Source organism: Gallus gallus, chromosome 4, assembly GCF_016699485.2.
Source record: "Gallus gallus isolate bGalGal1 chromosome 4, bGalGal1.mat.broiler.GRCg7b, whole genome shotgun sequence".
In the NCBI taxonomy this organism is placed as follows: Eukaryota; Metazoa; Chordata; class Aves; order Galliformes; family Phasianidae; genus Gallus; species Gallus gallus.
Genome location: NC_052535.1, coordinates 69419438 through 69433921, shown reverse-complemented (window position 1 = coordinate 69433921; position 14484 = coordinate 69419438). Strand labels below are relative to the sequence as shown.

The window sequence follows — 14484 nt, the reverse complement described above, 5'->3', positions numbered from 1 at the left end:
TTGCAGGGATACTTAATAGAGCGACAAGTGAAAAATGTTACCCTTCTTCTTTGGGCAAATAGACACTTGCACCTAATTGCCCAGAAATTGTATCTGAACAATGAAGAAGATTTGCAGGAAATGCACATGATCATGGCAGAATATTTTCTTGGTGTTTGGTCAGGTGGACGAAGAAAACCTTTTTACAGCAATGACCAATATTTGAACAGTTGCCCTGACCGTGGTAGTAGAGGCCTGAATGAGGAAGAAAAGCACTGCATGGATCAGATTGCTTTTGACAGGCAGGCGCCTGATCAGCCATGGGTTTTTCAGTGTAATCCCTTGGAGCCTGACATCTTTTTTATCAATCATAGAAAAATGACAGAGCTTATTCATCACTTGACAAGATGTGGAAGAACAGATGATCTGCTGTATGGAGTCATTATGAACTTCAGCTGGCTGTACACCATGATTAGAATAGGGCAGTTTGATAAAGCACTTTCTGACATAGAACTGGCTTACGCCTACTCGCAGGAAAAGGAACTGAAATTTCTGGCCAGTACCCTCCGCAGTATCAAGTTCAAAGTAGTAAAATACCCAGGCTCACTCTCTGCTGAGTTGCAACAGAGGCTTCTGCCAGTAGTAAGTTCACTGCCTAAACTCAGACATCTCCTCTTAGAATGCGACAAGGACGGGCCCAAGTACTGCTCTATTGTCCCCTTGCATTCTTCCATGGATGTAACTTACAGCCCTGAGCGCCTGCCACTGTCATCCAGCTGCATGCATGTCACTGAAATTCTGCCTACTTTTAATCCCAGTACAATCATCGCTGCTTTGGAAAATGGTTCCATCAGCACTTGGGATGTAGAGACTCGACAACTACTGAGGCAGATTACAACCTCTCCATCTGTTATCATAGGGATGAAACTTACTAGTGATGAAAGGTATCTTGTAGTGGCTACAACAAACAACACTCTTTTGATATATGATAACATAAATTCCTGTCTTTTGTCTGAAATGGAAATTAAGGGGTCAAAACATTGTGGATTAGGGGGGGCCTCCAGTTTTATAAATGGGTTTACATTATCAGTCAATCATGCACTTGCGTGGCTGGAAGCCAGCAAAGATGTCACTGTAATAGACCTTCTTTATGGCTGGCCTCTCTATCATTTCCACTGCTGGTATGAGGTAACCTGTGTTCAGTGTTCTCCAGATGGAGTTTATGCCTTCTGTGGACAGTATCTGAACACAACAACCATTTTTCACTTAGGCAGTGGAGAAAAGCTGGCCACCGTGACCTCTGAATTTTCTGGTGGATTTGTGAAATTCCTTCTCATTCTGGACAAGGCCCAAGAAATGGTGATGGTGGACAGTGAAGGCAGCCTCTCTGTTTGGAATACAGAGGAGATCACAAATCCCCAGCTTACAGATGACTTTGACTGCAGGAGAGATGACAGTGAGGTTGTCAGCATAGAGCTTTCTGAAGACCAAAGTGCAATTTTAATTTGTAAGGCTCTCAGCATTGAGCTTCTTGACACTCATGTGTGGAAGGTAGCTGAAAAGTTTAGAGCTAAACACAATGAGCGCTTTATATCTGCTGTGTTGTCCAAAAATGGCAACTGTATAATTGCTTCAATGGAAAATACCTCAGCCATTTTTGTTTGGAGAAGAGATACAGGACAGTGTATGGCAAGCTTACAGGAAATCTCAGGAACTATAGTCAGGCTAATTAAATCAAATCATCATAACATGCTGCTATCTTTATCCACCAGTGGTGTCCTTTCTATCTGGGATATAGACATCATAACTGCTATGTCCAATATTGACAAATCTGGCAAACCTATCCAAAGACTGGTGTTGCCAGCCAGAGGTGAATTAATATACACATTGGATGGATCAGATTCTGTCCACAAATGGAACTTCAGCACTGGATATATTGAAGCTATATTCAAGCACGAAGGTATTGTTGAAAACTGTGTGCTGACCTCTTCTGGAGAAATAATGGTAACATCAGATGATAAATGCAGCCAGTATGTGTGGCACACTGTTAGTGGCGAAAACATCTTTCGCATTAACGGGCAAAAAATCTCAGAGCTAATGATAACTCATAATGATCAGTTTGTAGTCTCCCTCTGTGAGCAAAATGCATCCAGAGTTTGGCGACTGGCCACAGGACATAGGGTTTGCAATATTTTAGTTGCCTTACAGAATGCATTTATAACAACTGCAAATACATTTGTGGTTGGAATGGCAAAGAATAAAGTGTTGGCAGTGAGTCTCTGGACAGGCAGTATAACCAAGAAGTTTTGCTGTGATGATGGTGCAAGCATTGTAGATGTCAAACTGATACCTGACTGCCCAGATATTATCGTATTTATAACATCTACTGAAACTGTGAACATCTGGAGCTTAACAGAGGAAGTGATCTGCAGACGTGTACAACTGCCTACCAATTTCCTGAAAAATTTGGAAGACTTTGAAATGTCTCCAAATGGCAAGCTAGGAATTATAACCCGTGGTGATGAGAACATCAATGTGCTTGATCTACACAGTGGAAAACTTCGTGTAGTTCATGCTCCAGGTATTATCTGGCGGCAAAGGCTGTCTCGTGATGGCCGCTATCTTGTGTACATCTGTTTTCTCAATGAAGATGATGACAATGGTGCAATCTCTAGCTTAATTGTAATGAGGCTAGCGGATGGCAAAAACATTGGTGCCTGTTCTCTTTATAAGACTCCCACTTTCCTTACACTCTCACAGAGACATTTAAATATTATTATTGGATTTGATGACGGAAGTATAGGCACTTACACTGTAGTGGATCGAGTCGACGCGGCACTGAAAATCAAAATTGCTACTTCAAACAGCCGTCAGATTTTCAACAACACAACACAAGTGATTAGACCAAAATGTCACAATTATAGCTTCAAAGTGACTGCAGACTGCATATGGAGGGAATCAACTGAAGTGTTTGCCAGGGATAGCCCCATTACAGTTATAGAACCTGAGGTGAGTGAAGCAACACCAACCAAAAAACACAACTATTGCTATGAAAAGGTGTGCTCAGCCATAGACTGCAGAGGACACAGTTTTGCTGCTGACAACTGAGTATCTGTCCCGACTAGTTTACCTGAGTAATAGTATACATGCATAGATTTGTCTTCTGAATTCAAGTAAAAATCAGTGCATTTCTTGGAAGACATTAACAGCAGAGGGCAGACCAGCTATTTTTTCCTTTACAAATATTCTTACATTTACGTACACAAACACGCAAAAATAAAAAAAATAAAAATAAATGGGGGGAAGGGAACATGAAGCAAATATTTAAGCAATGGGCTGCAGGGTTTTTTTTTATTTTCGGAAGACAAGGTTCAGTCCAAGATTTCACCAGGGCCTTGATTAACAATTTCTAGCAATACTTTCAAAATTGTTATGCTATTACAGAGGTTCGCTGATCTTATCTGCGATTGACAGACTGCTTTAACTAGAGCTAAAGTTCCATGTGATCGGAAAGAAGAGGCAGACCACTGTTTATAATAAACTAAGTCGCCTATAAGTGGTCAGAGCTGAATCTATAGCTAACAGCCAACTTTATATCCACTTGCAAAAATGTATATTTCTTGCTTGATGGTGCAATGACAAGATGTCACCTGCCAACCTGGAACACTTGATACATTCCATCATCATTTTAAAAATACTTTTTTTTTTTTTTTAATTGGGATTGATTTAGGGGGTTGAAAGGCGTAGGTACCAGCCAGCTGCAAATGTGACAATATGTGAGGTGGTAAATACTTGTTCACCTCAATGAAAGGACTAAAACTTTTTTTTTAACTGCATGCAGGGATTTCAGGTTTCTGTATTGTGATATATAAAAAAAAAGATATTAAACCTAGATCATCAAAGGAATATAGAGTTGGGTTTTCGTTTTTGGTTTGAGGAAGTTATATGTCTTCATAGTGTGTGTTAGTATAGGTCATTAAGAAAACTTTTTCAAAGACAAAGGGCATTGCAGATAAACATAAACAAATATGAATTTATTTATGTTAAAAGATGGCTATCCATTTTGATGTAAGAAAGTCTAAAGTATCTCCTATGTTCCCAAAGTACTCTTAACAGAAAGTTTTCAGACATGCCATGTTTTAATCTTAAAAACATTTGCCTTACTATCATTTCTGTTCTTTCCCACGTTAAATACAGATCAGATGACTAAACACTCTGGGACCGCTTGTATATGTGCTAATTCTCCACCAAATGCAAATGCTGCCCAAAGGTTCTCTATTGTTCCAATTTGTAATGTGTTTTTCTTACCTACAAGCTTCACTTTCTGCTTTAGAACTGTCTGAGCCTTTTGTACAGTTTTATCAGTTTCAAGGCAGAAATTGTGAAATAATGACAAATGCTTAAAAAAAATTCCATTTCGTCCAAGTGAAAGAAATGCTGGACATCATTTGAAAGCATAAGAAGATATCTCCCTCCTTACGTATCTTAAAGATGGCACATCTGAGGAAAATTTTTCAAATGGCTTAAACAAAACAATTTTATTTTTAAAATGAGAACTTCATGCCACAGATTTCCAAGAAATGAATGCTAAGCTGGAACTTAATGTAGTGTGTGAATGTTCTATGTACAAGCCAATATAGTATATTAAGTGACTTGAATGATTTTTCCTAACTTGTTTGCAACTAATAGATCATATTGAATGTTTTTATGTAAACTTTGTATTGTTGGGAAAACCTACTGAATCAGAGATTTATATTTTCATAAATGTCAAATTTAGTTAAATTTTGTTACAGAGTTGTTAAATTAGAAATCTATTGCAGTCTTCAAACAATATACAGTCTTGTGTATGCATTGTTTGTACTAATAAACTAATGAAACAGACTTGTATGTGTTTGCAGAGTTTAATTTTATGGAAAGTTTCAGTAGGATAATGCATTTTAGTGTACTATAGTCTCAGTTCATGCTATATCTCAAGACTTTAAAATAATGATGTACAGAGTGTATATTGGCCATCTCCACAACAGCAAAGTTCGTGCTAGCAGAGAGACATAGCTGCAGACATCTGCAGCTCCCATTAGCTTGTATTTTAATGATTATTTAAGGGCTATGTTTGTAAGGAGAATTCCAGTATTTTTCCCATTAGAGTTAAATAAATCAAACATTAAAAAGCCACTGAAATTCACAAAGCATGCTTAGGTTCTCCTTATGATTAGATTACATGCTGTCTGTATGCAACTCAACACACAGAAAATATGTGTAACCTATCTAGTAAAAAGCCCAGGAAAGTGGGGAGTGCTTGAAATCCCCCTCCTCTGAAGAGCTATGGAACTGCAATTGGTTCTGGAATCCACTCCTCTGAGGTTCCTGTTCTGAAGGTAAGCAACCTTCCTTACACCTTCTTTCAAAAACTGGGCACAACTCACTCATGCCAGTCTTTATGTCCTTGTGCATAACCTGCGTGTCAGAAAGTTAATTCTTTTGTGATCTTGAAACAGTAAAAATACATCTCTTATCTGCCAGCAGAGTGACCAACATTGGGTAACAGCTGATTATAACATAGAAACAGAACAAAACACAGAAACAGAGAAACATTCTTTGTTGAGAAGAAGTACCAGAACCTAGACAGCCCCACTTCAGCTGAGTGGTTTATTGGTGGTGTACTCAGACTTGCTCCTCTTGTTTTCTGCCTCCCCACTTTTGTACAGTAGTACAGCCTCTTGGGGCAGGAGACAGTCCCCAACATAACAGATGATTAACCTACCAGTGAAAGCAGTCTTTCCCTCATCTCAGGCCAAGGAGGTGATTTTAGGCCTTTGTCAAAGCAGCTGGGTGGCACAAGAGAGTTAATGCTGTAAATAAAAAGGAATAAGTGTTCTCTTCGTGATTTGAACCTTAGTCTTGTGTCTCACACGTTCTGACCAAGGACAGCAAGAATGAGGCAGCACTTCTATTTCTCTTAATTGTAAAACAGTAAGAAAGACAAACATAAACATGACTCTTACTTCAGTTAAGTCCTTTTACCTAGTGTTGGGTCTATAATCTCATTGAGAATGCTGTTTAGATCCTGTTCCTCTTTCCACTTTCTCTCTACCTCAGTATATCTGTACTCAGCTTTCCGCCTCTCTGAGTCTATTTCTCAAGTGTCAGGTGAACACTGAGCCACGACAGCAGGCAGGTTTCTGAATGCCATTAGGCTGCAGGGTGTCCAAATACCTGCTGCTGCAAGACTGAGTGCTCCACAGCCCTCTCACAAATATAACCCCAAGCGCCCCCATGCTATTGCATAGAAAGAAAACAGTTTCTTTAATAATGAGAGACCCAAATACAAAGTGCTATTCTATTCTGTCAGAGGACCAGTGCAATTTACTTTCTCTTAAGGAGCACTATTTGCATATCCAGAACAAAGCTTTCATTCATTCTTTATCTAAATTGCATCAATAAACAAGATCAGACGAAGGTCCATATTTTCTGACACATGAGGCCCTAGGAATAGGCCATAGCTGCAAGAAAGCTTTAGTGGGGAACTAGCCGGAAATTCTTTGGCTGACAAAGGTAAGCCAGAGGTCAGCTAGAAAAGAATATTTTTATCAGTCATTTCCTTTGCACCGCAGCTGGGGAATGCACGGCCCGTGACTTCATTTCATACGGCCTATGGCCATTTAAATTTTTTCACGCTACTAGCAGATAACATCAAAATGTGAGTTAACAGGTAGCTTGGAAAAGGCATTCAGAAGGCTTTCAGGTTTCAGTGTTTCTCCAGCCCTGATTTCTTTATGCTGCATATACAAGTCCTACTCAGAAACCTGTAGTAACAGAAATTTGTCACATGGCAAAGCGAGTTTGAAACAAATATCTGCCACTAAAATAAGGGTCATATAAGGGAAGAGGGGGAGGACTATTTCAGCCCCAGATCAGCTTAAAGTCCTGAGAGCTCACTGTGACTGCCAAAAAATTACACTGAAAGTTTTTCAGGGCAGATTGATTGGTGTGATTCTTATGTGCCTTTGTGACACATCATGAAATGGGTCCGGTAGGTCATTACCATTAGGCTAAGAGCAACAATCTGCATTGTTTTAATTTTTTTTATTATTATTATGGATTAAAAGATATAATATATCCACCCTGGACGGATTTGGCTCTTAGGTAATATGGGACAGCTTCTGGGCTCTTCTTACAGAGGCCACCCCACCGCCCTCCCTGCTACCAAAACCTTGCCACATAAACCTAATCAATATTTTACAGTAAATATTAAGAGTACAACATGACAGAATTTTGTTATATATTTCTATTTCTTCAGTTATAAAATCAAGGGCATCTTACTGTTTCACACATTTTTAATGTATTCACAAATATGGTCTGTAAGTGTCAAAATGTGAAGTAGGACCTCTGGATAGCTGTCTAGGACTTGTTATTAAAAGTCATTTTACACGTTTATGTTACAAATATGACCTACTTTAGTATTGTTACACTCTGTTGAAGACATTACTCAACATTTCTTTTTGGAGCTTCACCGGGATGCAGGAAGAGCAATGGACTGCATTATTTCCCCTGGTTTGCCTTGCCAGCCTGGTCACTGAACACCATTCCTTGCACTTTGGAGGTAGCCTGGAGACTTCTACAAAGCCACTGATGATCACACTGTGGGCCTAAATCACAGTGTCAATTCTCAGAAGTCAAAGGCTGGAAGAAGTTAACAAAGATGGTGAAAGGCCTGGAAGGCAAGGTGTATGAGAAAGGTCTCTTGGTTTGTTGAGCCCAGCTGGGGGGAGAGGGGGGGCTCATGGTGGCCTCATGAGGGGAGTGGAGGGGCAGTGCTGAGCTCTACTTTCTGGTGACAGCAACAGACCCAAGAGAATGAATGGAACTGTCAGGGGAGGGTCAGACTGGGGATTAGCAAAAGGTTCTGCACTAAATAGGGGGCAGCATGGAACAGGCTCCCCAGGGCAGTGATCATGGCCCCAAGCTGCTGGAATTCACAAAGTGTTTGGACAGCGCTCTCAGACATGGAGTTTGAATTTTGGGGTGTTCTGTGTGGAGCCAGGAGTAGATAATATCTGTGGGTCCATTTCAAATCAGAATATTCTATGATCCTTCTAAGGATCATAGAATGAGGCACTTTGCCAGGTGCTTCTCCAGGAGGAACAGTTCACACAACCATCCTTCTCCTTTGAAAAAGAGACTTTCAGTATGGAGGACCATCTGCACAACACTAAATTTACTTGAAAACATAGCACAATAACCTAAGATAACCGCTCCAGCAGAACATGTCCTTAAAATTGCAAATGGTTCCCAAAGCAACTTCTACAACCAGCCCCTACCAAGCCCTTCTTCCTGCCTCTGCAGCCTCATTGTCCCAGACCAATGTCCTGCTTGCCTGAGTGGGGGATGCTCCCATCCCACCCAGCAGAGCTTCCAAATGACTGCAGCATCCACCTGCAGCACCTGACCTGTTTGCAGCACAGGGATTCCATCTCCAGCCTCAGCAGGGAATACATGAAGGCAAATTTAAGGCACATCCACATGGTCCTGTTGGCATGGCTTTCACTACATAACGCTGCTGCACCAGCACAGCTCTTACATTTACTGCAGCATGCAACAGAGATAAATAATGTCATCTCCTGATTTTCTTGCCGCAGCTCTGATTCCATGTGAATTTTGCGGTGTTCTTTGTATGTGGGAAAGTTTCAGGATTAAAAGAAATCCAGTCAACAGACTTGAAGTGCAGTACATAACATTTGCAAGGCAAGGGATGAAACAAAAAACCAGGCACACCAAAGCACAGATGAAAACAGAAGATCCTGAAAGCAATAGGACAGCCTGTTGTCATTTGTCTCCATTATAGAATTGCCTGCTAAGTAAGTGCCTAGCATTTCCCACTGTAAGATCACATTGCTGATGGTATCTAACTTACGATGTTAACCTCTTGGGCTATAATTTTTCAAGGCAGACTGCTATCTCAACAGGAATATCCTCCAAAATGAAAAAAAAGAAAGAAAAATAACAATAAAAAATCATAATAATAATAAAAACACTGCCAAAACAGTCAAACGGTCTACAATGAGATTAGAGGAAAAATAGGGTTTCTGTTGTCTGAATATCTCAACTACTTTTCCTTAAAAATATATTGTCCTACTTGTGGTTTTGGTACCCCATCCAGGACACATCTGTGTCCAACAATTTGCACATGTCTATAGGAAAAGTCAGATTTCAGGAACAGGAGATTATTTTCAGCCAGTGCTAAGAGCATGTAAGCAAAAATAAATAAGTAGAATATAATTTAGACAAATTAAAAAAAAATCAAAAAGGTCTGCCACAGAGCTTTGCAGAGCTTTGCTGGATCTCAGAAACTGTGGATAATGTTTGTCTTTACATTACAGCACAGCTCTCTGCTTAAAATAAGCAGATCCAAAGAAGCTTTTATGACTTTGTTGCTGGGCAGTGGTGTTGCAGCCAGCTTCGTTGCTCTGTATGGGGCCAGGTGGCACAGCCGGTGCTCCTGCTGCCCCAGTACCCACACTGCAGCCCCAGCCCATCCCTGACATGGAGCCACACTGACCTCACCGTAGTGTCTAGGAGAGGATACACAAGGCAAACCCTGCTCATTTATGAAGTGAGATTTTAAGAGGATACTTTGCATGAGTAAGGCAAGCAGTACTCCAGCATGCCTCTTCCATTGGGAAGACAGGGGTGCAAGCACCGAGCAGTCACTGGGCCGCCCTAGGTGAACAGTTACTGAGAATGAGAACGATACATCTACCAGTACAGCAGCCAGGCTTCATATAACCATAAACAAACAGAGGATTTAGCAAAACATTTCCAAAGTGTTCTCAAGTGGGCTACCTCAGCTTTTGCACTGCTTTGGACCCCCATCCTGATGTAATGTCAGTGCCAGTTCTTTCCAGGACTTTTTTTTTTTCCAGTTTCCACTTACACATCTACACGCGTTAAAGATTACAGCTGGGAAACACCTGACGCAGCTGCCTACAGATATTGCTTAAGTCAGTTCTCTCCTGCACAGGGAACGCTCTCATAACTGGGTTGCGGCAGCAGAACATCTTTCATAGCACATTTGGGAACACCACGCCCAAAGCAAAGCAATTCCAGGGAAATCAGCAACTTTCATCAGTAAATATTAGGGGGTGCCTGCAAACACCTACCTTAAAGTAGAGTTCCTCTACAGAGCATCACCCGGAACAGTGGGGACTCAATTTCTGTGCTAGGTAATACTCTGATGCACCGGAGGAAATTTTTACCAGAGCTCTTCAGCACCACTTGTTTGCAGACAATTTGCATATTTGAAGAATATGCAAATGACAGTGTTAATACACTGGCAGACTTGGACTTTGTTGTGGCTGTGGTGAGAGGGTGTCCCAGCAGAGAACTATTCAGCACGTGCTCTCCCTCCCAGTCCTTTTCTAACCCCGGCTAGAAAGCAGTGAGGTCTGTCAGGTTTTTAGTCAGCTTGCAGGTAAAGGGTTACAGATTCTAGGAAGTATTAAATGCAAACTTTAAAGGATTTTATTTTCATCTGCAGTCACATGACGACTTAATACCCAATGACACTAACTACAGTGTCTCATTAAGAGGTCATGCAAACTCCCAAGCTAAACAAGGCATTCTTACATATTTAACATTCAAATGCAGGAGCCGAGCTAAGCCATGGAAGATTGTAATCAGAAAAAAGCAACACTTCCTTATCAGGACGAAAGCTACAGGTAGGAGAAGTTCTTGTTCCTTTAACTTACAACACTGTGCTTTCAAGAGAAACTGTTTACAGCGCATGTTGTGTACTCTCTTGCTTTTTTTCACCTCTCAAAATAATCTAACACTTTTATCTGGAAAATATCAGAGCTCACCTGTTTCACCTTTTGTAAGATCAGTTTTGTTTATATGCTCGGTTGGCGCAGCAGAAATCCAAACAATGTTCTTAAATGAAATGTAACTATAGAAAACTAATATTTGTAAAGATTTCTTAGCTACTGAAACTGTTGTGTTAGAGTATGTAAGGTAAAAGGGGAGTTAATGCGTCTGATGTATGAACTGAGGGGATTTAGAGCTCTTCTGACTTTACTTATACCATGAATTGCACACTGTTTCAGTCACTCTGATGAAAGTGTGTTTTAATGGATGTGGCTTTCTCGCTGAACTTTCATGATTTCTGATTTCCCTTCCTGCAATTTGGTGCATTTAAAAGGAAAAAAAAAATCTCACAAAAGCAAATGAAAGGCAGATGGGGAGGGTATTTCAGTGCTCTATAGAAGGAGAAAAAAAAAAAGAGAGAGAAAAAAAAACAGGGAGTAGAAGGGAAGGCAGTCAGTTAATTGAGAATTTAAATTGTATGAAAGCATATCCATTAAGTGATAAAGTTTCACTGACAATTGCTGGCAATATTGCAGTTCATTTTTTTTTTAGCTTTTGCTGAAGGATTTGTCCAGGATACAGCATCAGCACTTTGTTCACAAAGATCTTCCTCTCATCACAGTTTTTAGCTAAACTGTAATTATTCTCGCATGGGGCCATATATACTCATCACTTTTATCCCTTTATAGGAATTTAGTTGTAGACTACAAAAACTACCATTTACCTGTAGTTGCAGAGCTACAAAACCTATATTTAGTCAAAGATCTCAGTGCACCTTTAGATTTCCACCCCCTGGTGATTCTCACTGCATAAAAGGAGTAAGTGGCGTTTATAGTTTTACTCCTATGATAGCAGGGTGGTAATTGCAAGCAATGTGCATTTTCTTCATTTTATTCTAGAAAACCTATCTCTTTTTCCTCTTCCCACACAATGCTAGCGTATACCAAAAAGAAGCGGAGAATAACAATACCTACGACACCTTGCTACAGACAGATAAGCTCTCAACTTTCTTCACTTTATCATTATCAGTAATTAAAATAAATCCAAGGAAATTGGAGCTCCAAGAAGTTTATCACTAGTGCTTAAAAAACAGTCACTCACTTCCAGGGTGGCCATCTCAACCTGCTGTGGGTCCAGCCTGAGACACCAAGTCTTTTACCAGCTATGGGTACTGCTCACCTCCCAGCAGAGGAGCTCACTGTGCAGGTGGGGATGTAGAAAGAAACAACCATGCTTTAAAACAACTCTTCTAAATTCACTATAACTGACCTCTGAATTTAAATTATTTACAAATATTTTATATATTTATATATATATATAAAATATATATATAATAAAAAATATATATATTTATCTATTCAGTAACTCTTGTGGATAAGGGGCTTATTTGGTAAGCAAAATTTAAACATAAGGGAAACACACCAGACCCCAAATACACAGCCATTCTGTTACACAAGCGTTCTCCCTAAGGTGAGCATTGCACCCACCTGACATGGGGAGCAGCCTGCCAAGGCCAGACTCTTTTACCAAATGTTTGTACAAATTGGGTGGGTCACGAAAGCCAGCACTTAGGAGCTACACAGGCAAATCTGTTGAACACTGATTACACAACGTGTCTTTGTAGTGTGAAAGACACAAGAAAAGATAAAGTCACTCTGAGCAACCATATACTGAATGAGGGTGAGAAGTAGCTCATTTCGAAAGAGAGGCATGTAGAAGAGTTTACTCTAAGCACGTTAGCAGTTCAGATGTTCATTATAGCAAAAATTTTACAATCATTACAGTAATTTACACTGTTTCAATTATTACCTTTTTTTTTTTTTTCTAATGATGTAACCCAACCTGTTAGCTTGCTCTGTCACTTCAACATAGAATCAAATGTAGTATTGTTCACAGGAAGGACACACAAATCAAAGACTTCCTTCTCATACACAAGGAAAGAGATTCTTAGAAACCGTGATTCATGCAAATCCAAGAGAGAATTTTTCAATTCGATCCTTGGGAAAAAAGAAGGAAACATAAAAATTTAAATGCTTCTGTGAGTTTGGAATTGTTTTCTTTTAGTCCCAAAATCAGAGCTAAGCAAAGTATTGATCAAAAGTTAACCCAGCTCTTCAAAATGCTTGTAAATCTCAGGAAACTTTTATCAGATTTAAGGCTTACACTAAAAATCATCAACCTTATGATTTTATTGCAGCTCTAGGTAGGTGGGAAGACAGAGCAAAAGCTGCAGGTGAATGCAGCTGTGGCTTTCTTGGAAAGCCAGGTAGAAAGTGATACCATGCAAAAGAAACAGTTTTGAGTGCTAAGGCTTTGCATTAACCACATTGTTGTTTCTATCACATCTCAAGGAAACACTTAAGCAAGTATTTGCTTTAAACCAAGGTGCCTCATACAGGAGAGAGTGTGATCCTTTCCTTCCCACTGAGCAGAAAACAAAATACAGGATCTGAGGCACATAAAATATCATAGGGGAGGAGACCAGACAGGCAAGTGACAGAGAAGGTCTGCATGGTCTCTGTGTGGTGGCCTCATGCGGAACAAGAAAGACAGGCAGGAGAGGGGAAGTGGCTGGGCATGGGACAGGGTGCCCAGTGCCCTTGCCAGAAAGAGAGCTCAGGGCAAGCAGGACCTGCACAGGAGAACAGGGTCTGCTTTGGCTCCATGCTGTTCTACCACCTCAGGGAAGCCCTCATTCAAGGTTTGCAGGAAGGGGAGGCCTTTTTCTGTGTTTGCACAGTATCTAGTTAAACACAATCTCAACCTTGTCAACATCTCACAAAACCATTGTTTCACAAGCAACTTGGTGTGGACCAGACATGACACACGCAACCCACTGAAGGGTGATGAGATGTCATCAGATAATAAATATTTGCCTGGAACTTAGAATTCCTCTTCCAAAACCTGTTCATCTGCCACCTGACATCAGAGTGTGCCTGATTCTTACACCAAAAAAAGTGTAAGCAATGATGCATGGACGTCGTTGCATTTTGCAAAGCTACAGAGCTCAAATTCCAGCAAACTGGACATATTGCTATGGAAAATAGGTATACAAAGTGACGTAGCTTTACTTATTGAAAGTTTGGCATCAAATGGACAAAATAACTTTTGGTAGAAAGGTCAAAAGGTATTGTTGGAAAGGGGGAAAAAAGCAACTTTTCCTTGACCTTCCTTCTAAGTCACTTTTGCTTGGACATATGGAGAAACTTTAAAATTTTATTAAGAGCTGAGTACATAGTTTGGAAACTAAACATTTAATCAGTTACAGCAGGAAGGAGAGGGAAAAAAAAAAACTAAGGTTTCTTTTTTGTGTGACGTTTCTGTCTGCAGTTTCTACAAAAGTTTATTTAACTTCCAATTCTTCACTTTAACCACAGATGTTGGCTGCAAAGCCACAGATGCTTTCTGGTTAGAAAAATATTTGTGGTTAAATAGTCTATTATTAATTCACATAAGTTATTTTTCCATCTGGGAAAGCAAGGAACAAGCCATCTCCTTGGGGCTTACTCTTTTTTTGGCATTACCAAATGTGCCTGGCTCCACTTTGAGTCATTCCCCAGCTATGAACGAAAGCTGTGCATTGTTCTTAAAAAGCAGTTAATTCTTGGATTTTATGTGAAGAAGGCAAACACTGCTATAGCAAAC

General features: G+C 40.1%; 2 protein-coding genes across 6 annotated transcripts in view; both read left to right on the top strand.

Annotated features, from left to right (window-relative positions):
- The window catches only part of NWD2 (NACHT and WD repeat domain containing 2), a 50290-nt gene extending 45430 nt beyond the window's left edge, over positions 1–4860 (top strand). Inside the window, 1 exon segment of the mRNA XM_015285678.4 lies at positions 1–4860. Coding sequence (XP_015141164.1) covers positions 1–3087 — 3087 coding nt within the window. The 3' untranslated portion in view covers positions 3088–4860.
- A 5694-nt stretch (positions 4861–10554) lies between these two features.
- Positions 10555–14484, top strand: part of C4ORF19 (chromosome 4 open reading frame, human C4orf19) — a 43563-nt gene continuing 39633 nt past the window's right edge. For 4 of the 5 annotated variants that reach the window (XM_015285682.4, XM_015285684.4, XM_040699831.2 and 1 more), the window contains exon 1: positions 10555–10694. The gene's annotated coding sequence lies outside the window, so the exon portion shown is untranslated. The remainder of the gene's footprint in view (positions 10695–14484) is intronic. The other variant, XM_046940681.1, reaches the window with a different exon arrangement.